The 21,758-nt window shown below is 36.9% G+C and overlaps 2 protein-coding genes across 5 annotated transcripts in view; one reads left to right on the top strand and one right to left on the bottom strand.

Annotated features, from left to right (window-relative positions):
• Positions 1–21,758, bottom strand: part of LOC139151275 (meiosis inhibitor protein 1-like) — a 65,708-nt gene that overhangs the window by 14,042 nt on the left and 29,908 nt on the right. For all 3 annotated transcript variants that reach the window (XM_070723956.1, XM_070723957.1, XM_070723955.1), the window contains 2 exons: positions 2,811–2,971; positions 2,125–2,265 (listed from right to left, as the gene is read on the bottom strand). In XM_070723956.1, coding sequence (XP_070580057.1) covers positions 2,125–2,265; positions 2,811–2,971 — 302 coding nt within the window. The remainder of the gene's footprint in view (positions 1–2,124; positions 2,266–2,810; positions 2,972–21,758) is intronic.
• Positions 4,778–20,142, top strand: LOC139151272 (uncharacterized). Of its 2 annotated transcripts, XR_011556378.1 has the most exons (7): positions 4,779–5,273; positions 6,904–7,093; positions 9,614–9,764; positions 10,124–10,208; positions 13,525–13,739; positions 13,979–14,128; positions 17,265–20,142. XR_011556378.1 is itself a non-coding variant. In XM_070723945.1 (6 exons), the coding sequence occupies exons 3-6, from the start codon at positions 9,615–9,617 to the stop codon at positions 13,982–13,984; spliced, it is 456 nt and encodes a 151-aa protein (XP_070580046.1). In that variant the 5' UTR covers positions 4,778–5,273; positions 6,904–7,093; position 9,614; the 3' UTR covers positions 13,985–15,851. The 2 variants fall into 2 exon arrangements, 1 of the variants encoding a protein (XP_070580046.1); XM_070723945.1 differs by lacking the exon at positions 17,265–20,142 and having other exon boundaries at positions 4,778–5,273; positions 13,979–15,851.

The raw sequence follows: 21,758 nt of genomic DNA, 5'->3' as shown, positions 1-21,758 counted from the left end.
CCATATTCAGGTTATTGAGGCATTGAACAAAGGACTAATCAAGTCACACTGAACTTGTAGAAGATAATGTGAAAGGTTACGTTGTTCTAAAGGAAATTTTAACTAATCTATTTTGTAATCAATAGCTTGAAACTGTAGTCACAGTGGATGCTTTTTGAAATTGGACGACCAAAATTGTCTGAAACTGATTTATATTTTAGATTTGAAATGGCAGCCATGCAATTACTTTGTTATTGAAATGCTACAGGCGAAAAATTTACCTGTATTTTAGATTTAAACTGGTGGCTTTTCACTTTTTATCATAACTTCATCAGGGAAAAATCAACTTCCATTTTTCTCAGAAAGTAGAAAAGTGTAATTTTTCATCTTACAAACTTGTAAAATTAGTTAGCAGAATCTATACAGGGCAACAGAAAATTTTGTAATTTTGATAATCTGAAAATCTGTCACAACAGCTAGTTTAGTCTCACAGAAGATCTAAAAAGATCTCTGTTTATCCAGTTGATCATGCAAATGAAATGTTCACACTTTTTATTTCAGATTGAATGGCATCATAAGCCTGATCATCAACCCTTTCACCACCATGGTTTGGCCCAACCCATTGTTATCAATGGTAATTGTGGACCTGCTTACAGGGAAATGGGGGTGAACAGGTTAGATAGCCTGTAGCTAGCTGTAACTTTTCATTTTTTCACTGTTGTTGTTTTTAATGTCAACTACAGTTTCTTATTCTGCAACAAACAGCACACAGTATTTAGCTCATCAACTCTGCCTGTACGCACATATGTAGACTGCATTTTTATCACTGAAAAGTAAATTTGGTTTGGACTAGGTACAATTCAAATGTCAATGCAAGCATGGAGGTAGAGAAGGAGTCACAACTGAGATAATTACGTTTATTACTATTGTTCACCATTGGTTTAATCCATTTATGTCCATTGTTTAACACCCCTTTCCCGCCATGTGCGTTGCCGACGGTACCTTCGCAACCGAACCGAGTGAAATTAACCTGGGTTTGCTAATGCGACTCAGTTTCTCCACAGTGTCATAACGCCTGCGCAAAGACTGTATTTGCGTAGCTTGGGTCAAGTGCGTCATGATAGCGTAAGAAACGACACGTTCCGTCCACGAAAAGTGAAGTTACAAGGAATTTAAGTTTTTCATTCTCAAAATCTGGGTAATTTTAACGACGTTTTTATATACTTTACATTCGATCGCAGGAACCTTTCCATGTTAGAATGAAGTTCTGATCACGAACTTTTCAATCATGTACTGAGTATGGTGCAGCGGACTGCAGCACTGCCGTGAGCGTGGGTTAAACTTGTAGCGTTTCCCGGGTGTTTAATGACGCGACGCGACGCCAGCGACGCCATAGGCGACGCTGCGACGCTTTGTTTCAATGCATCGTACGTGTTGTTTTTATATCGCGACCATTCATTAAAGTCATGGACGTAGCAGTTAAAAGCTATGCTTTCTTATTTAACCTATCATTAATGCCAGTACAACATGATAAAACACGGCAAGAACCAAGAACTGGATTTGGAAAAAGTTGGCGTGTTAACAATGCTGCTCTACGATGTATGGCATTTTTTTGTAATCGCAAGCTATCATCAACTCAGTCTTCGCGCCTTTGCAGATACAAAAGCTCCCTTCCTCAATTATCTGTTCCTCGACATCGTGTACATCAAAATCGGTGGAACGACTCGAACTTCCCGACGCGACGCTTGGACACGTGACGCCATGTTTGAAGATCTGTCAACTGCCGAGGGACGGCCGAAACACCCGAACGACCCTGAACGAACTTAATCTTGTTTCCTAAATCCGAGAAAACGCGTTCGCAAGTCCCGTTGGTGCTAATGGAGTAGTTAGTAAGGCAAACAGCGGCAAAACACATGGTCCCTTTGATCTCCGCCTAGTTGTGACTCCTTCTCTACTACCTCCATGATGTAAATAATAACAGAGTATTTTACACATAAAGATGCTATACTGACATGCTAAATAGAAAATGTTTCAAAACACTAAAAAAGAATTTGCAATTGACATACAAAACAAAATTAGAGAGAAAAATCATTAAAAAGCCACAGCTACAGGCCCTTTAACATGGAAATGTTCACTTGTACTTACCCCTTGGCCCCTTCTTTGACGTGGTTAGCTTGGATGCAGTGTTTAATGGCTCGAATAATTGCCTCCAGCCCATATACACTATGACACTTACTGTAGAAGTCCTTACAGCCACTCAGTAACAACAGGCAACAGAATACAGACCTGCAAAACCAAAGGGAATTTAGCGTCAATAATAACTCAGATTGAGAAATGCTTTTTCCATATTTTTACACCCAAGAGCCATTTTGATCACCAAGTGCAACAGTTTCTTTATCATACCACTGCTGGAATTTGTTTAATTTTCAATTGATGTGACTTCCAAACTTGCACGGGACATACTTCAAATAATTACTGATTATAAACTTCTAAAATGACTACTTGATACAGTGGAACTTACTAAGTTATACGCATTCTCAGAACAAATCTTGGATGTATTTTTCATGTAAAAAATTTAATAGAAGTTTACTTGTAAAAATATCTAAGTGAAGACAACTCTTGATTTGCTGAGAGGAGTACAGTTCAGGACATACTCAGCATCACTGATTTTTTTGTTGAATTTAGAAATTTTACAAGCTTTTATGATAAATCTTATCATTCAAAAGTAAATATATAAGACACAGGTTCATCATGGCCAATAAATATCGCTTAGAACCTATCCAATATTATGTGTTATACCTAAACATTATCTTAAATAATGAAAAACCTACCCAATTAAGAGGTGATCCATGGTAGCCAGAGTTTCATACAAGAATTCTGCAATGTCTGCCTGAAGTAAAGTCTCTGCATAAATTTCATTATGGGTCAGTATCTGACACAGGGACTGTACTACAGCTATGCGGATACTGGTATCTGAAGTCTGTAACAAAATCTACAGATCAAAACAAACAAAATGAAATTATGACAAATTTCCACATGCATATTAAATTCATGAGATCCATGGAAACAGATCATAACTATAAATTTCACTATTTGTAAAGGATCTAAATATATAAATTTAGAAATACTCCCCTGTATAATATAAATTTGAAATTTTATTGCGATAACACACTCAATTTTGATTTCCTGTGAATTTTAGCTGATGAAAGTCATTTGAAGTAATTTTCTGATGATAAGCGAAATTGGCTTCCTCTGAGTGACAACATAATTCTACTTCATAAATTGTTTGATTTTTTTCATTTTCTAAATTTTTATTATGATAGAAATGTTATATTCTCTGTATGAAACTGTAAATTCTGTAAATTCTTAAAGGCTTTTGATATATTTGACTAGATGTAATAAGACATTACAGCTAGCAGAGTGCTTGCTGGTACTGTTTTGTACCAAATATAAGTAAACTTTGGAGTAAACTCTTAACTTCTGTGGTAGTGTAAAAAATAATAGGCTAAACGGAAATAAACTGCATTGCAATCAAAGCTGAGAGGAATGCAGAATACTTGAATAAATCAATTTCTAAGCCGTCAGGCATTTTGAACTTCCCTTGAAAAGAACATGCAAAATACTAACATTCCAGTCTGTGTACACTATTAACCCTCTGAGCACTGTAATTTTCTCTCACCAAAATTTTAGTGCAAAATTTTACCAACTTTTATGAATTTTTCTGCAATTTTTTGATAATTTTTCACCAAATGGACATCACATTTCATTTGCTACAGTTTTTTTCTCAAAATTTTCGCAAAAATCTGAGAAAAATTGACTGCGGTTTAGACTTTGGTGCTCAAAGGGTTATCTGCAGTAACTCTGAGTCTGTAAAACAGATTTTAAGAATAATATTTAAGTACAATGTGATCAGCAAAAGAGTTTTAATATGATAAATCGGAAGTGACGCCATTCATCTTTTGGGGTTTGACAGCATAACATAGCTATGTTGAAAAGACTGGCGGATGTATGCTTCGTACTTGAGAGTTCAAGTATGTTTGATTTATTTGTTACGCTGCAGTAACCATTCATTCTGATGACAAAGAGGTAAATATTTTTTTTTGAGATAACTCATCTTTGTGTATCTATAAAAGAGTCTAGGATTTTTAATTTGACCCATACACAGGAGAACCCCCACAGCCCTGTGACATTCAAACACATGGTGCAGAGTTGTGAAAAGTCCTGTAACAGCCCTGTGGAGTGACAGACCCTGTACTAGTTTGTGAAAACTTTGTCTGTTGTTGTGTTTTGACAAACACTGTAGTGACATAGCTGTGATCCACAGGCATGTGCCACTGATGTGCATATTCCTGTGGAATGGCAGTGAATAATGGGCTGTTACAGAGATTTACTTTACATCTCAGTACTAGGATCTCTCATATCATTCACTGTCACAGCATTATTTGCCACAACCCAGTACCAGCCTATGACACATCACTGTACCAGCCTATTTTACAAAGTCAATCAACACATCAACACACATCACTGTACCAGTCCTATTTTTCACAGTTATGTGACACCTCGACACACATCACTGCGCCAGCTCTGCGTGTCAGGGCTGTGTGTTACCGGCGTTTTATGGCTTCCCACCGGTAACACAGGAGGAACCACGTTAGGACCCCCTAGCACAGTAAATTTATGCAATGGTAGGCCCACTTGTGCACTGTCGCTGCCCGGCCCCGGGTGTACTCTGTGTACTGCGTGCACTAAACTACTTTTATCGATTCAGTTTGAAAATAAACCATGTTAACCAAGATGTCTTACTTCTTACAACTTTGTTTGATCGACTGTGTCTTTTTACAGCCCCAAATCTATATACTTTGGAGGGGTGCATATTTGTGTGTTTATTTGTTTTCTTGTAATCTCGAACTCCCCAACTTCCCCTATATGAAACACAAAAGTATGGTCGCCAAATTCATACGAAATAGTGCCTATTAGCTTGCACAAATGTCGGGAATTAGGCGCAAGGTCAGTGTCAATATCATGTCAGGCACATTCACCTGGGTTAAGTCCAGTGACCAATGCGTATGTTTGGGGATAATTAGTCCGTGAAAGCATAGAAGCAGCGCGATTGTTCATTCAACTGACCGGACCAGGGACGTGGGGCAGGACAGTGGATGCAAAGAAGACTAGTGTAGCTGCAATATTTGTAGTCCGTAGTGGTCGTTTTACCGTCAAATCAAAAATGCACCTTACAGGCTATAATTATTGCTGATAGGAAGACCGACGAATCATGCCAAGTAGCTGATAATGAGGTGAGCATCACAATGGCTTCATGCAACGATGATAAGTACAATTTGTGATATAGTAAGATGCAATGACCTACTGTTGTAGTGTTTTATAAAAGAATCTCAATCAAAAACATCAAAACAGCGAATTTATTCTATTGCAACAACCGTCTCAAATACATCATAAAAATGGATGACGATGGTGTATATTTACAACGGTAAGGGAGCCGTCATTATTTACGGCCTGGAGGGGTCAGAAGAATTGCTTTAGAAACTCCAAAATTTCGAGTAACCCCCCTGCCAACCATGACGTGTTTGTGTACCTCCCCCTCTCTGCTACAGAAATTTTGAGTGACCTCCCCCCCCAAAAAAAAAAATTGGGAAAGTTAAATATCTATACAGTAAAATGGATTGCTGCTGCTGCCACAGGCCCTGTACAGAACCTTTGGTACAGGTCTGTGTCAGAAAGAGGTTCCATTGCTGTGATAGGGGCTGATGTACAGGTCTGTATCCAGTGCTCTGATCATATCTAGTGTTCTCCGTAGGATTTTTTTTTACAGGAGAAGATGCTGTTTGAAAGCACCACAAGTGACTGCGCAAGTGGTGACAGGGGGAGGTCAGGAGGGGGTGTCCCCCCTGCTGTCGTTGGAGCTTTTCAAAAATAGAGATTAAAATGGTGTTATTTGGTGGCACGTGGGGAGTATTTTCAGATTTTTTTCTTATAGATAACTCAAAGGAACAGAAATTTGAGACAGTATTCCAAAACTTATATTCCAGTTCACTGATTTCAATGAAGATTACATTTTTTGAAAAAGAAAAATAGCGACAGACATACATTTATTCACATTTATTATTTATTATTATTTTCCTGCATTAAAAGATGGGTTTGTTTTCAAGGCATTCCACTGGTTTTAAACTTTATAGAATCAGAATTAGCTTGCTTTACACATTTTCCCCTATCGGTAGCCTATACAATGTAGAATATAGAAAGCAGACGTTTCTCATGAATGATCAGGCAAGTATATCAATCTTTAATCAGGAAATACTGAAAAATGTACTCAGTACTAGCCTCTAACATAAGCCTTGCCACGTCAAATAGCTGATCATTCTCGTCTGAAGATCACAATAACGTGAAACACAAAGTGTAATGAGTATACAGACAATAATGTGTGTGTGTACATATACTGGGTATGAACATATATATCTCAAGCATACATATTGCTGTTCTTTACCACCACTAACTATCAGTGGTTCAGGATGGTCCTACTTAAATTTGTAAATCTCAAATGTCCCATGTACCTGGTAATGTATTACCTTGAATGAAAATGATTATTGGACTAGTTTAATGTCATATCACTATTATTGTTGTATTAATTCACAACTTTACTAAATGCTTCAGTACATATCAACAAAATTGAGTAGCCCCCCCTTGTAGCTTTCGATTTTTTGAGTGACCCCCCTCTCAGATTCCTCCGACTCCCCCGGCCAAAAATAATGACGGCTCCCTAATTCCTTACGCGGGCCGGCCGAACTGGGCCGGGTACAACGTTCTGCCTGGAGGTTGTGAGAGACTATCGCCAGTGAGTGAAGTAAAATTCTAAACGCGAGTCACAATCATAAGCTTTATCTTAACAATTGCATAAAATATACATTTCAGAGATAATTTGATGAGACTGACAACATAAGAAATAAGACGGCGTTGTGCAGAACGTACAAATATGAGTTTCCCGATGAAGAACGATTGCAAATTCTCCCAACTTAGGTGATCACGTGATCGTGTTTGGGGCTCCAGCTGGTTAGCTTGTAGTGCAGACAGACTGGTCGACCGAGCCGTACACAAATCTCAGGTAAGTAGACTTTTCAAAAAGTTTTCAAAATATTTCGTTTTTCGATTATTTACATATATAAATATGACTGTCATGCAACCTGATAAAAAGAAAATCGCATTGCATACGAGAAATGTGAAACGCTCATTCCGCAAGTTTTGTTGGAACGACCGGATTAATTTTTACTTTTTGTGAGTCAGAATTTCTGATCAAACTTGATATTTTTGTTTTTGAAAAAGTAAGGTTAGCTAGGTATACCTAGAATAGTAAATTTGATGTCAGTTTGATCTAATGCTATTTGATTTTGATTATGCTATCGATACCTTAGCCCTGCGTACGATGCTGTGTGTTCCGCTACAGCTAATCGCGGGGCGATTAGCGGAACACACAGCATCGTACGCAGGGCTATCGATACATTTGACTTTGTCATCGGGCCACGGTAATAAGGCCCAGTGTGTATGTTTTATTTCCACACATGAAATGGTCAAGTATTTATCTACGATAACCGACTCTGCGTGAAATGGTCGTATAGCGACGTCAATGCATGCAATCAGAAAGCTGGACGGAAGCGTTCCGTCCATTGAAAGAGCATTGAAAGAGCAGACGCTGCCCTAGTATCGTGCCTACGGTTAAACCATAGACCCTAAGGTTGAACTAATCATGGATGTACAAAAATAGAACCGATCTGGCCAGGACCGTCATCTGGCCCGTATGGACCCTGTAGCAAGGGTCTATGGACCATAGTATGTTTATAGTAAGAAGAGCGGAACATCTCCGGGCGATAGGTCTTTCATTTAAACTTCCGGGTTAGAGATAACACTAACGAAATGTATAGATGTGATAGCCTGAACCTGGCCCATGCTATGTTTATGTTATTGACATGGTGAAGGGCAAGAAACAAACTGTTGATTTGTTATATCACAGGGGACCCACAAGTCTGGTAGTTGTTGTTGTTTCCATTGTTGTTTATGCTTGTTAGTTGTTTTGTTGTTGTTGTTGTTGTTGTTGTCATTGTTGTTGACCAATAAAATTCAACGAACATAACTATAGTATAGTGTTGGTGTTGTTTCAAACGTAATGTTGATGTCCTAAGAGTAAGAATCACTACAACGGCACTATCATTATTTGACCCATTGCAACTCTCTCCAAATGTTAACTCTCTACTTTTGGAGAGAGTTGTATTGTTCAGTTCAGTTCAGTTCAGTTCAGTTTAGATGAGGGATAAGGTATCCAGAGGATAATGAAAATCCCTTAGTTCTCTAACATTGGCAGAGCGTCGTACTTGTTTTTAAAGTCATTGACAGACTGTGCATTAAAAATGTTGGCTGGCATACTGTTCCATGTATTGACTATCCTAGAAGAGAAGAAGTATTTTCGTGTATTTAGTCGGACAGTTGGTTTCAGCAGTTTATAATTGTGTCCACATGTAGTACTTGATGACAGTTGAAGTGATACATTGCATGAGTCGTATCCATTTAAAATCTTGAAAACTTGCAATATGTCTCCCCTGGTTCTTCTCTGCTCCAGTGTAGTAAGACCAAAGTGCTTTAATCTTTCTTTATATGGTAGTTTACGTAGTTCTGGAACTAATTTTGTGGCCCGGCGTCGAACTTTCTCTAGTACTAGTACTAGTAGGGTAATATCCTCTTGTAACCACGGTGACCATGCTTGCACACCATATTCCGATCTTGGTCTCACCAGTTGCTTGTACAAACGTTTAATTATATATATGTCTGTTGATTTGTGGTAATTGTTCTTTTAATGATGCCCAACATGTTATTTGCTGTTTTTGCTGCCTGGATACACTGTGATGAAGGTTTGAGGCTGGAATGCACTGTTACACCAAGATCTTTTTCCTCCTCTGTATGCTGCAGTGGTATATTGCTCATCTGGTAAACATGTGATGGATTATTCACTCCAATATGCATGGACTTACATTTCTTGACATTAAAACTCAAATATTGGGTCAAATAATGATAGCGTCATTATAGCAATTCTTAGGACATCTACAATACATTTGAAACAACAACAATACATGTACAATAGTTATGTTTGTTGAATTTTTTTTTCAACAACAATAACAATAACAACATGACTAATAAACAACAACAACAATACAAAACAACAAAAACAATCAGACTTCTGGGTCCCCTGTGGCTACAATACATCTACAAAGTATCGTACACACATGGATGGAGAGCTGCTACAGCCATACTATTATTGTTGGGAATCACATGTATGGTGTAGCTCCGCCCACCAACTCCTTTACTAATTAAGTAGATTATGCATTGGGCGTGTCATTAGTTAGGCGTGTCTTTCGTTAATCCTAATGATTATTCATACTACAATGTATATATGGACCTGTGATAGTAATAAAGGTCAAGATTTGAACTTGGTCATACTAAGACACAATACAAAGCTGTCTCTGGCAATTCTGTTTCTCTCTAACCCGAACCTATCCCAAAGTGTGTACCCCACAATTATTACAAGACAGAATAATTTTAATTACCTGGCTAACATGGGCCTATTTTTATCTTTTAGAATGGATACACAAGACACCGTTTGTGAAACTTGTGGAAAAGATTTTCGTAGATTATTTAATCTCAAAAGACACCTTAAAAGTACTAGTCATCTAGTTGAAGTGAAGCGGCAAGCAGTTGAAAAAGAACTGCTTCTGGAAAGTCAAGACAGTGTAAGTGCATAGAACTTTGAGTGGGACTTTGACTTACTTGATGTCCAAAAATTACCTGATGTCCAAAAATAGTCTATATTGGCTAGTCAGTGTCAATGGTGTAACTAATGACATAATCTGACACATCAGTATAGGCGATTTGATTATAGTGTGTTTAATATTATATTATAGCAATAATATATTTGGAGTGGGCCTGAACTGTTTAATGCATGCATATATATACTGTATTTTCATTAAGGGAGGATAATTCACAACAGCGAGATACAGTACAGTCAGTCTTTTCCTAGAATGTGCATGCCATTGCTTGCGTGATTTGGTCAATTTATCCACGGCAACATACCTTTTTTGGCAATTTTTAGGAAGATGGATCACCCATGATAACGTGTACATCTCAGGATTCTCAAGAAACACTGGTTAGTTGCAGTGGAATAGAATCATGGAAGTGTAAGTTATTGTGCAGTTATATTTGTTAGCTCTCCTGTCAGTGACGCGGAGCTTATCAAATAGGTTGATTTTCCGACGTCATCGTCCGTCAACAATTGCCTTCTCCTCTAAAACCGCAAGTCCAATTGCTTTGAAATTTTATATGCAGTTTACTTGGGGTGACCTCACGTTAGTTTGTTCAAATCGTGGTGAAATTTGCATATTTGTATTTTTGGGGCATTTTTTTGGTGTTTTTGGTAAAAAAAATCTTCTCTGAAACCGCTTGTCCGATTGCTTTGAAATTTGATATGCAGTTTACTTAGGGTGACTTCAGTCTGATTTCTTCAAATCTTGGTGAAATTTGCATATTTGTATATTTAAGGCAATTTTTGTCATTTTTGGTAAAAAAATCTTTCAAAATCTTCTTCTTCAAAACTACCAGTCAGATAGCTTTGATATTTGGTACATATGTCCCTAGGGATGATCTATTTCAGATTTGTTCAAATTGTGCAGAAATATGCAAATTTGCATTTTTAAGGCAATTTTTGCCATATTTGGTCAAAAAATGTATTTCTCAAAAAGTACGGTCTGATAGTTTTAAAATTTGGTATACAGGTTTCTATAGATGAACTTAGTAATATATATTGAATTTCTGATGAAATCTGTAATTTTGTATTTTTGGGGCAATTTTTGCCATTTTTGGTCAAAAAATGTGTATTTCCAAAACTACTGGTCTGATAGCTTTGAAATTTGGTATACAGGTTTCTATAGATGAACTAAATGATATTTATTGAAATAATGAAGAAAGCTGCAATTTTGAATTTTTGGAGCAATTTTTCCCCCTTTGGGGTCAAAAAATGTGTTTCTCAAAAAGGACTGGTCTAACAGCTTGGAAATTTGGTATACAGGTTTCTATAGTTGTACTAAATTTGATCTTTTGAAATTATGATGAAATCTGCAATTTTTATTTTTGGGGGCAATTGTTGCCATTTTTGGTCAGAAAATTTTATTCTCAAAAAATACTCATCAGATAGCTTTGGTTGACATGTTCTTAGGGATGATCCGATGTGATATATTCAAAGTATGATGAAATCTTCAATTGTGTATTTTTGCAGCTTATTTTAGCCACTTTTTTCTGACCACTACATTGAGCTATCAAAGATTTCCACCTTCTACATCAACATGTGTCAAAAATAGTTATTCTCTACATAAACACAGCGGAGCTATATCGGCCGCTAGGTCGCTTGTTTATATTAGAAAAAAGATGTGCAACTTGATCCAAATATTGCATTTTTGACTGCAGAATGCAAAATCATTAGGATTTTATTCAAACATCATGTACCGTACAAACTGTTTGTTTCATGTAGCCTACAGGGTTTTTCAGAAATATTCCAATCATCAGGTAATTTGTTGAAATTCAATAATGTTCTGGACCACAGGTATAAAAAGAACACTGCAGCTATCATAAACATATCTGATTTGCATAGAAAGGTTGACAGCGTGAAAGATAAAATTCCACAAAAAATCCACGTGAAGCAGTAAATGAATATTTTTGACATGTTTTCACCCATGCAGGGCTCCCGCTACCTATTCGCCAATTAGCCAAATGCGAAAGAAAGTTAAAAATGGCTACAAAAATTCCTGTTTGGCTAACGTAGTGGCTATTGAATTCTTAGACCTCCACAGAAAACTACAGCTAACAATAAAATGTTGTTAGATTTTGAAACAGTTTACCCTTCTTCCTACAAAGTTGCAATGTATTGAAACAGTTTAATCTCCTCTCTACAAAGTTCCAAATTCCCTGGTACTAAAACAAACACTGTTGCTGTTCGATACTACAAAACATCATGAACATAACGTCCATGAATACACTGAGGCCTGCTTTGCCTCTGTGAGTCCTGGGTCGTCCTTGAGTCTATCAAACGTTTTTCCTACTTTGCTGTATCAAAATTTGGCCTGCAACTACTCAGTTTGATAGTAAAAACCATAATTTCAAAGGAAACTTTCACAAACGGAGCCATAATACGACGGAAAAGGAGAAAAACAGGTTTTCTGAAAGGTCAAGTCTAGGTCGTCTCATCATGTGATGTCATGCATGAAGACCCCCTAATTACACAATTATGGTTCACAAGAAACCACCTAGGGTGGTCCAATAGGTGAAAGGTAATTTTGCTGCCTTCCAATTTAAATGGCATTCAGCTTGACTGACTCCCATTCGGCCTACTTTCAAACTGCTATAACTTATACAAGAAATTATGTGATTCTGAATGATTTTAATATTTTTGTAGATTCTACCACTGCAGTTTAATGATCTAGAAGTGAACATCACCAGACATTTCTTGATGATATCAAAATATCAAATGAAAATATATCTGGGCTAAAATGTTTTAATCATTAAAACAATGAATGCCCTCAAACAGTGAGTAATTTAAATGAACATATATTGTTGTGTCTTGTTTTACAAGAGTTTTGTTTGGCCCAGCCCTTTTTGTCTCAAGAAAAGTACTTATACTCAAGATGCTATTTCAGCCTGCTTGATCACAACTATGACATACAAGTAAAACCGGGGCCTTAAATACCACAATAATCGTATCTACACTGCCATTGTGCTATACCATAAATGCTGTCTTCTGCATGGAAAATTGTTTTACTTGTGTGGCTCAAACATTTAGGTTATGGAAGACTGCATAAATTTGCCACATGAGAAGCCTGTAACTTATGACAAGCTATCATACTGTGAATACTAACTGAATGTGGCAGAAATATTCAATCTGTACCTCTTGTAATATACACTTAACATTGCCACCAGATTTTTAGAATTCAATTGCTATCTAATTTTATTTCTGGTGTTGAAAGTTTACCACCAAAAATGAAAAAGGATTTCTATCCCTGAAATGTCATAAAAACACAGATTACAAATGCAAAAACCAAACACATATTTCTTTAATGTAAAAACCATCATGAACATCATACAAAACATCTTGATTTGTAAAATTAGGGACTCCTAAACTGGCTAAAAGTTACTCAAAATGGCTAAAAGATTTTTGATTTGGCTAATGAGTTGGCTAATCATTTTGGTGACTTAGTGGGAGCCCTGCCATGAATATCAATCAATATCAATATCAATCAAATGCTGCTTCAACAAAGTACTTGACATTTCAGCTGTAGTATATCAGCAAAACTGACAGCCTTTCTCATCGGAATAAGCAGATCACAAGACCCACTTCCACAACAGTGGGATTCAAAATGACGTGTTCAACTGTATAGTTACTGTGAATTATTGTGTGTAAAACAATAATATATGTTATTCTTAAAATGTATGTCTCCACTTATGCAGTTGCAACGAATCATGATCAACAGACTGGATGTGCAGATGTATTACAGGGTAATATGGATGATGATGATGATGATGGTGATGGTGATGACGATGGCGATGACCAAGATGAATCTAGTGAGGATGAAAGCAACATTAATCATGATATTGCTTTTTATCCATTTAAAAGTTCAACAGAGGTGGAATTGGCTCTACTTGTCTATGGTCCACATCCATTGGTAAGTGTATTTTATAATTTCATTAATGAAAAAATCTTGTCAAAGTAATATCTGTACATTTTCATACATTTAGTTGGGCTTTAATCTTATTATATATGGATTTCTTGTTCATTGTTGTTTGCATTGATTAATTATTTGATGTGTGAATGTTACATAACAATTATTTGGTAAAATTTCAGTGTCTTAATCAGCCTTAATTTAAAACATATCACAAAGTTTATACCTTCATATTGTTCCAGATGTGAACAGTTCATGGGGGTTGTAAGATCAAGATACACATACAGTAACTACAAAAATCTATCCAAGGATGTAACAATGTCATTCAGCAAACTGCAATTATTAGAGTTCATCATGCGAGGTGGTATTTGAAAAGAAGGCCAACTGATCCGGTAGGTTTTAACATCCTCTCATACATTCATGTTAAAAGGATACAGTTGTCAGAATTGCGCTCCAAGGTGGTATGGGACCCATATGACCAATGTATCCACTGTATCCAATGGTGATTGATTAAAGTTAACATGACTGTCATAATCTACATCATATAATTTAAATGTTGCAGCTATGATAATGAGATGCATCTAGATATAGTGCACGAAATACATTGTTTGTAAACAAGAAATTCGCAAGGCGCAGTTCTGATGACTGTTTCCCTTTCAGGCGTCATAAGCATTTGTCTGAAACATAAAAGTCACATTTCAAACATTGGAACCATGGAGTATGTATATGGTAGTAAAAGCTATACTTTAAGCCAAGGAACAGTCTGTCTGTGTGTGTGTGTGTGTGTGTGTGTATGCAGTGTTCTCCACGAGGGGTTTCTGATGGGCGGTGCGCCCGGCTTCTTTTTGTTGCCGCCCACCTTTAATCTCGCCCGCCAACCTTTTATCTTGCCCGCCCACCTTTGTTTTCTGTAGCCTAAACTGTTTTCACAGTCAGTTGTCCGAACAATATCTGAAAGCCTATTGAATAAAAATGACAGCAACTGACAACGTCGTGTAATAAAGAGGGGCCGTTCACACATCTGTCGGTTTGTTTTGCGACTGCATGCAATCCTCAATGTTCTCAAAGGATCGGCCCGATCCTTTATTTTTTTTCGCCCGATCCTCTTTCATATCCGCCGATCTCAGCGGCGATTTTGTCACGCTTTTATTTCAGCGAGCTTTTAGTGTGAAACGGCCGTAGTGCCGATGAACATTTACTAAGACTTCAATTCAAAAAGCTTGAAATGTGCCGACCGTACCATACAGACACCGTCCATTTAATACAACGGACACGGTACAAGGCTCGGTGTTGCATTTTTGCCAGCGGGCACTCAGTCAAAGCATCTATACTATAGGCAACTACCATTGCCGCCAATGTCTCGTACTTGTAAGGATCCGAAGGTCAGGAAAAGTGATTTCGATCAGATGTGGCTAAAATCGTACGATTGGTTGACACAAATATCAGATGCAAAAAAGTATGGTACTTCGCGTGTTCAGGTCGTTGCGTATCCGAGCCGAGTTAGCCATTTTGAGATCTGTGTACGTCCACATGACGTTGAAGCCATGTGTGTCACTTCCTGTCACGCATTCGTAACTTGCATGCGATTCACTCGATTGACTTTGAGAAGCAGTTGCGTTTGATCAAATTTCAAAATCCGTGACCGTTTTAAAATATTAAAGGCACAATGAAATGAAGTAAAAAGAAAATGCACGAGCTAAAATCATCATTCGTGTGATCATCCGAATACAGCAGCTACGTACACACGGTTCTGTACTGTATAGTTCAAAGGTCGCGTGTGATCGAGATCAAGAGCGCCAGCGTGCTCCTGCTCCACACAAACATGCATGGCAGCCTACGCCGCGCAGTTGTCAAAGTTTTGTACGTTTGCCGAACTAGGAGTCGATGAAATTTCAAATCTTTCTCTTGGAAATACCTGGTATCATTTTTTGGGGGCCTCTCTTTATTATGAATAGAGTTTTAAAGTCAACGTATGTTTCTCTGCAGGCATGCTCCGCTGACTCCGTATTGTAACTTAGTGCAAATATTCAGTCCCGTATCAACTTGTCATGGACGCGGCACGTAAAAAAAGACGTTCATGGCTTTACCAATCGGGCTACAGACAATCATACAGTAACAGAGGATCATATGAAAACGTGCACCATTTGCCACCGATTATTTCGAACACTGATTACTTCTCATGTAGGCCTACTTTTGAATTTTCATGTTGGTATTGTGCAATGTATTTACTAAATTGTGTATTGTTTGTATTAGTTCAATGTTTTTTTTTCACTTTTGATGTTTTATTATTTATATAATGTAAATAAAAAGGATTTAAATTTAAAAATAAATTGTATAGCTTGCCATTTATCACTGCTGAATGGAGAAAAATATTAAAAATGTCAGAAGTATATCTCATCACTGGAATGCCTTGTGAATAGCCCTGGTGATATGTAAATTGTATGCAAATATTATGCAAATAAATATGCTAATTAGCCGCCCGCCTTTAATTTTCATTTGTGGAGAACACTGAACTGTATGTATGTATGTATGTATGTATGTATGTAAAATATGGTTGTATATGGATGGATGTATGTATACATGTATATATAATCGCATGTATGCCTATTTGTATGTATGTATATGCATGTATGTGTCTGTATGTCTATGTCTGTATGTGTCTATTAAAAATGTATGCATGTATGTTTGTATATGCATGTATGCCTATATTTGTATGTATTTATGTCTGTGTGTATATGTCTATCTGTATGTATGTTGTGTATATGTCTTTATGTCTGTCTGAATGTATATAAGCATATATGCATGTATGTCTGCAGGTATATATGTATGTATGTATGTATGTACATCTTTATGTGAGTATGTTTGTTATAGAAATAACAGGTGAAGCGCTGACCATTAACGTTTATTTATGGGCAAGGAAAAGAGGAAAGCCAAAAATTAATGGGTAAGGCTTGCCACGCCCATAAATAAACGTTAATAGTCAGGATGGAGTATGTTATTTCCATTATATTATCAACGAAACCAAGGAAACCGTCAAAATTTGCAAAAATTTCCAAAGTGTATGAAAACTGGGCCCCAGAACTGAGCAATACGCGACACACTGTCATGTGCACTGGAAATATTTGGCAAATCCAGAGATGTTTTCAGAAAAAAAGTATCTGAACTTGGCCCACAAGTGCTCAATTTTATTTTGTGATTGATTATGATTTACGTTTGAGCTGTAAAGTTACAATACTTTGAGTTGTTTATCTCATTATTCATATTCATGGGCATTTAAACAAACCATTACTGTGTATTTGTGGTCAGTCACCTGGTTCTGCTCGACCAATCAAAATGCGACAGGCATGGTATGGTAGTGGAACTTTTTCTGTAAAATCCAGATTATCTTCTACTACATATGGCATAGAGAATCACAACTAAATTATGATGTAAGGTGTTCTGTGAAAGGACTTTGCGAGTAACTTGCCCATATTCCCAACCTTGGTAATATTTTGCACTTACATGTTAGTTTTTGGTTTATTTTAATAGGTTGCATATGGATTCTTAAGAAGATGTGTGAATGTTCAAGAGCAAGCCTAGATTGGTTTTTAGAAATTTATAGATATATCCAAGTACTGCCAATACAATTGCAAAGTGTTACGATTAATTAATGATATCGAGTTTGTAAATGCTGAGAGTATTGTGGGTCACCCATGTATTCAGCATATCTACGAAGGAACTACATGTAGAGTTGTCACATCATGTAGCAGAGTTCAAAATAATGTAATCTGGACAAAAATATTTCAACACAATAGACATTATCCTTTCTATAGAGTAAACAAATATTTCAATGCAAATTGTTAAAACTATAACTCTAATTTAGTTTACATTAAACTTATATTGCAGTATTAAAAGACGGCAACTGTTCCATATGAGATTTTTACTTACACAGAAGGGTCATTTTTATCTTCGCTGTCAGCGACATGGAGCACTTATCAAATAGGCTGAGTGTCCAGTGTCATCCAGCGTATTTGTTGTGGTCCATCTGCAGTGTTCGCGCTACCGCTCGCCAGACGGCAAAATGGCGAATTGATTCACTCATTGGCGACTCAGACGGTCAGAACAATCGCCAGACTGGCGACTCAAAATTTGTACGTTCGGTCACTTTGTTCTACGATGTTCTGTTGCATTGCGGTGTTTTGTTTTACTTCTTGGGAAGCCTTTCGCCATAGGACTACCGTACTCATCTAAGTATAAGCCCCGCCACTGTTTTCAGAGTATAATGGGTCGTATAAGTTGGTAAAATTACTTTTCAGATCAAAGAAACTAATGGGACATCGAAGTTCCCGTGATAGTATCGTGAGGAAAATGGCACGTATACCCAATACATGTACTTGTACCCCTCCGAAATGTCCCCGTTACCTAAATAGAACAGTCCCACTCTAGTGACGTCCGCCATTGTTCATGTTCACGCTGTCCTGTTTTCCCGGGAGGTTGTCATAGTCTAAACATGCAATTTCAGTTGTTTTCAGCGATCATCCTTTCATCTGTGAAGAGCTTTTACCGGTGACATTACAATTTTCACTGCTATGCTGTTGTTTTCACAAGACACAGACTGTTTGATCTTGGAAAGTAGAGTTGCTTTTACGTGCAGCCAATGCACATGCCAGTTCACGGTTCACACGGCCCAATGTCACTTTTATATCGAGGGATTGTGCAAACCAGTTTGATTTGAAACAGCTTTGTAAAACACTACTGTTTACTTAGTTCGGAAATTGTTACTGAGTTTTGCTTTAAAACTTTTGGCCATGCACGGACGTGTATCAGTATCAGCGTGATCACGGCATGCCATGCCACGTTCATGAAGATCTTGAGGATGTTACTCTTTTCTGTATTTTTTTGTACTTCACAATTTCTTTGGTTGATTTTTGAAAATTCAAGTGCTGTTCAATGGTCATGCATAAGTTTTGATACGAAGCATTCTTTTTATTGAACTATTAAAGCAGCACTGAAGATACATATGATGATGAGAAAGTGGCAGACTTCTGAAATATTTGGTTATCATTACTCTTGAGTGTTTAATGATATCACCTTTGACCCTTCGAGATGAATGTGTGTGACCCTTGACCTCACCTCTCAAAAGAAAAATCTGGCTACTTGTGTTCACACTGTATTAGCCAAAAAGGCTAATCAGCTTGAGTAGCCAGAGCAAACCCTGCATCTGTCATCCATCAAATTCTTCTCTGTGTCTAAAACCACATGTTTGATTGCTTTGAAATTTGATGTGCAGTTCACTTGGAGTGGCATCAGTTGGGTTTGTTCAAGTGTTGATGAAATTTGCATAATCATATTTTTTTTGAGTATTTTATGCTGTTTTCAGTCAAAAAGTCTTCTCTGAAACCACATATTCGATTACTTTGAAATTTGGTATGCAGGTCACCGGGGTGACCTCAGATTTAATAAAATTCAGCTGAAATTTGCATATTTGTGATTTTAAGGCAAATTTTTGTCATTTTTGGTAAAAAATCTTTCAAAAATCTTCTTCAAAACTTCATGTCTGATGTCTGGGATATAAATCTGTTGTGATGCTCTATTTCAGATTTGTTCAAATTTTACAGAAATATGCAAATTTGTATTTTTAAGGCAATTTTTGTCATTTTTGGTCAAAAATTTATTTCCTCTGCCAGCTTTGATATTTGGTATACAGGTTCATAGGGATGCTCAAAATGTGATACATTCATTATGATGAAACTTGGAATTCATAATTTTTGGGCAAATTTTTGCAATTTTTGGGTCTAAAAGTCTATTTCTCAAAAAGTACTGACCTGATAGCTTTGATATGTGATTTCAGGTTTCTACAGATGAACATAAAGGCGCCCTTCTCAATCCCTGGTTCTCGCATTAGCAAATGTGTCAACAGCCCATTAACAGCTTGTCATTCTTTTGTTTTCCATTGAATATTTTATCAAGGAAATAATATTTATATTAGATAAATCGGATAATTGAGTGGGGGCTGTAATGTATTATATTGAAAATATATGCATGATGAAATCTACAATTTATTTATTCTTCAGTAATTATTGCCATTTTTGGTGAAAAATTTTGTTTCTCAAAAAACTACATGTCTAATAGCTTTGATTGACATGTTCTTAGGATGATATTAATGTTATATGTTCAAATTATAATGCAATCTTCAATTGCGTATTTTTGCCGCTGTTTTTGCTGGTTTTTTGTCAGCTCATCCTGAAATCTGCTAAAAAAAATTTCAGTCTTCTGTATCAACACATGTCATAAGTAGTTATTTGCCACATCTGACGTTAGGTTGCTTGTTCATATCATTATACAATGTGCATTTGTCAACCTTGCTACAAATTCAAGATGAATGAATAACGTTCTTGTTGACACCAGTTATCTAGCTTACTTCAAACCTGACCTATCATTGTGGGTTTGAAATATTGCACTATGTTAAAAGCTTGAAATAGTGTGAAATAAATCATTAATTTCTGACATTAAAATGTATCATTTTTGTATGTTTCATTGCTGTAGCACTTTTGTATGAAAGAGGTGTTGTGTGGAGATGTATAAACACTCTCATAGTGTACAGAATTGTTAATAAGGTGCAAATGCAAGGCAATGAGAATGCCTGAAATGATACACAGGGTTGGTACACATGTGTGGCCAATAGGACTGTACAAGGTCTGTACGCACCCCTGCAACACATGTGTGTAAAGTAATGTAACAGTGGTATATACACCTCTGTGGCAGGGGTTCTTAGCAGAGCTACTGGGACATGGCTGTGAAAGGAAACCATAGTTGAGGGATATAATTTGTAGTCTAATCACAGTGTTGTTTCACACATCCCTGTGACACAACTATAGAAAATCTGACTCTGCTACAGGGTTTCGTGCTACATTCATGCACAAGGACTGCAAAAAAATCTACTCTGTTACATGGATGTAAATCACAGCTATGCTACAGGGTTGTGCTCATCTACACTGTACTAGGATGCTAGCACAACCCTGCAGCATAGCGTTGCACATCCTAGTACATGGTTGTGCCAGGTCTCCTGTGTAGTTATTTAAACTGTCATTGAGTGTATGTGGCTTATTGTTATTTATATGGTTTAATGGAATATTATGTTGCTTACAGCATATCAGATGTTAAGATGAGAGTTCACCTTCTGTAGCCGAATTCCTGGAAAAGTTCAAAACTGAGGTAGCGGAACAGAACAGCTGTGTGATAGTAAATCATGGGTTCTATATAGACATGCAACTATTCCAACTTTAGGTTTATATCTGGGTTTTTTATGGGATTTTGGTCCCTGGGTGATGTAATGGTCTAAACTGAAAGTGAACAGCGTCATGTCAAGATATTACTCCAGCAACAGGAATCTTTGTTTCACTTTGGTCGAGATAGAAACCTTTTCAACCCTTTAAGTCTCACGGAACATCTTAAGAAGTGATAAATCTTGAGAAAATCACCTTCAGCACTGCCATCATTTCTACATATCTCAATAAAGTATTCCCTATAAACTTGCATATCAAATTAGTTTGAAAGCTGTCTGACCTACGCTCAAAAGAAACATCATCTGGACCAAAAGTGAAGGAAAAAACATTCCTAAAAAGACAAATACACAAATTTCATTACCATTTCCAAACCTTGACAAAAATTATTCCAAAGACCCTACAAAACACACTTTGACTGTTATGAAACTACTGGTTTGAAAGAGAAGAAACAGAATCCTCTAAATTCAAATATGCAAAATTTTATGCCAAGTTCAACAAATCTGAATATTTGTTGCAAATATCAAAGCAAACGGACCAGTTGTTTGAAGTACGACTCTACATACCAATATTTTATGGATAGATGTGATCAGTCAGTCAGATTATATCTCTGAATCATTGACAGTGGAGCTGAAAAGTTTATTAAGATTTTGTGTTTGTATATCAAGCTTTAAAGATCATTGTAGATTTTTTAATAAAAAACAAAATTTTTTACTGTGTACACATGTAACTGCATGCTTTCTACCCTTTGTAATAAACA

The sequence above is a fragment of the Ptychodera flava genome, chromosome 15 (assembly GCF_041260155.1).
Source record: "Ptychodera flava strain L36383 chromosome 15, AS_Pfla_20210202, whole genome shotgun sequence".
Lineage (NCBI taxonomy): Eukaryota > Metazoa > Hemichordata > Enteropneusta > Ptychoderidae > Ptychodera > Ptychodera flava.
The sequence above is the reverse complement of the archived record's forward strand: the minus strand, read 5'-3'. Positions and strand labels throughout refer to the sequence as shown.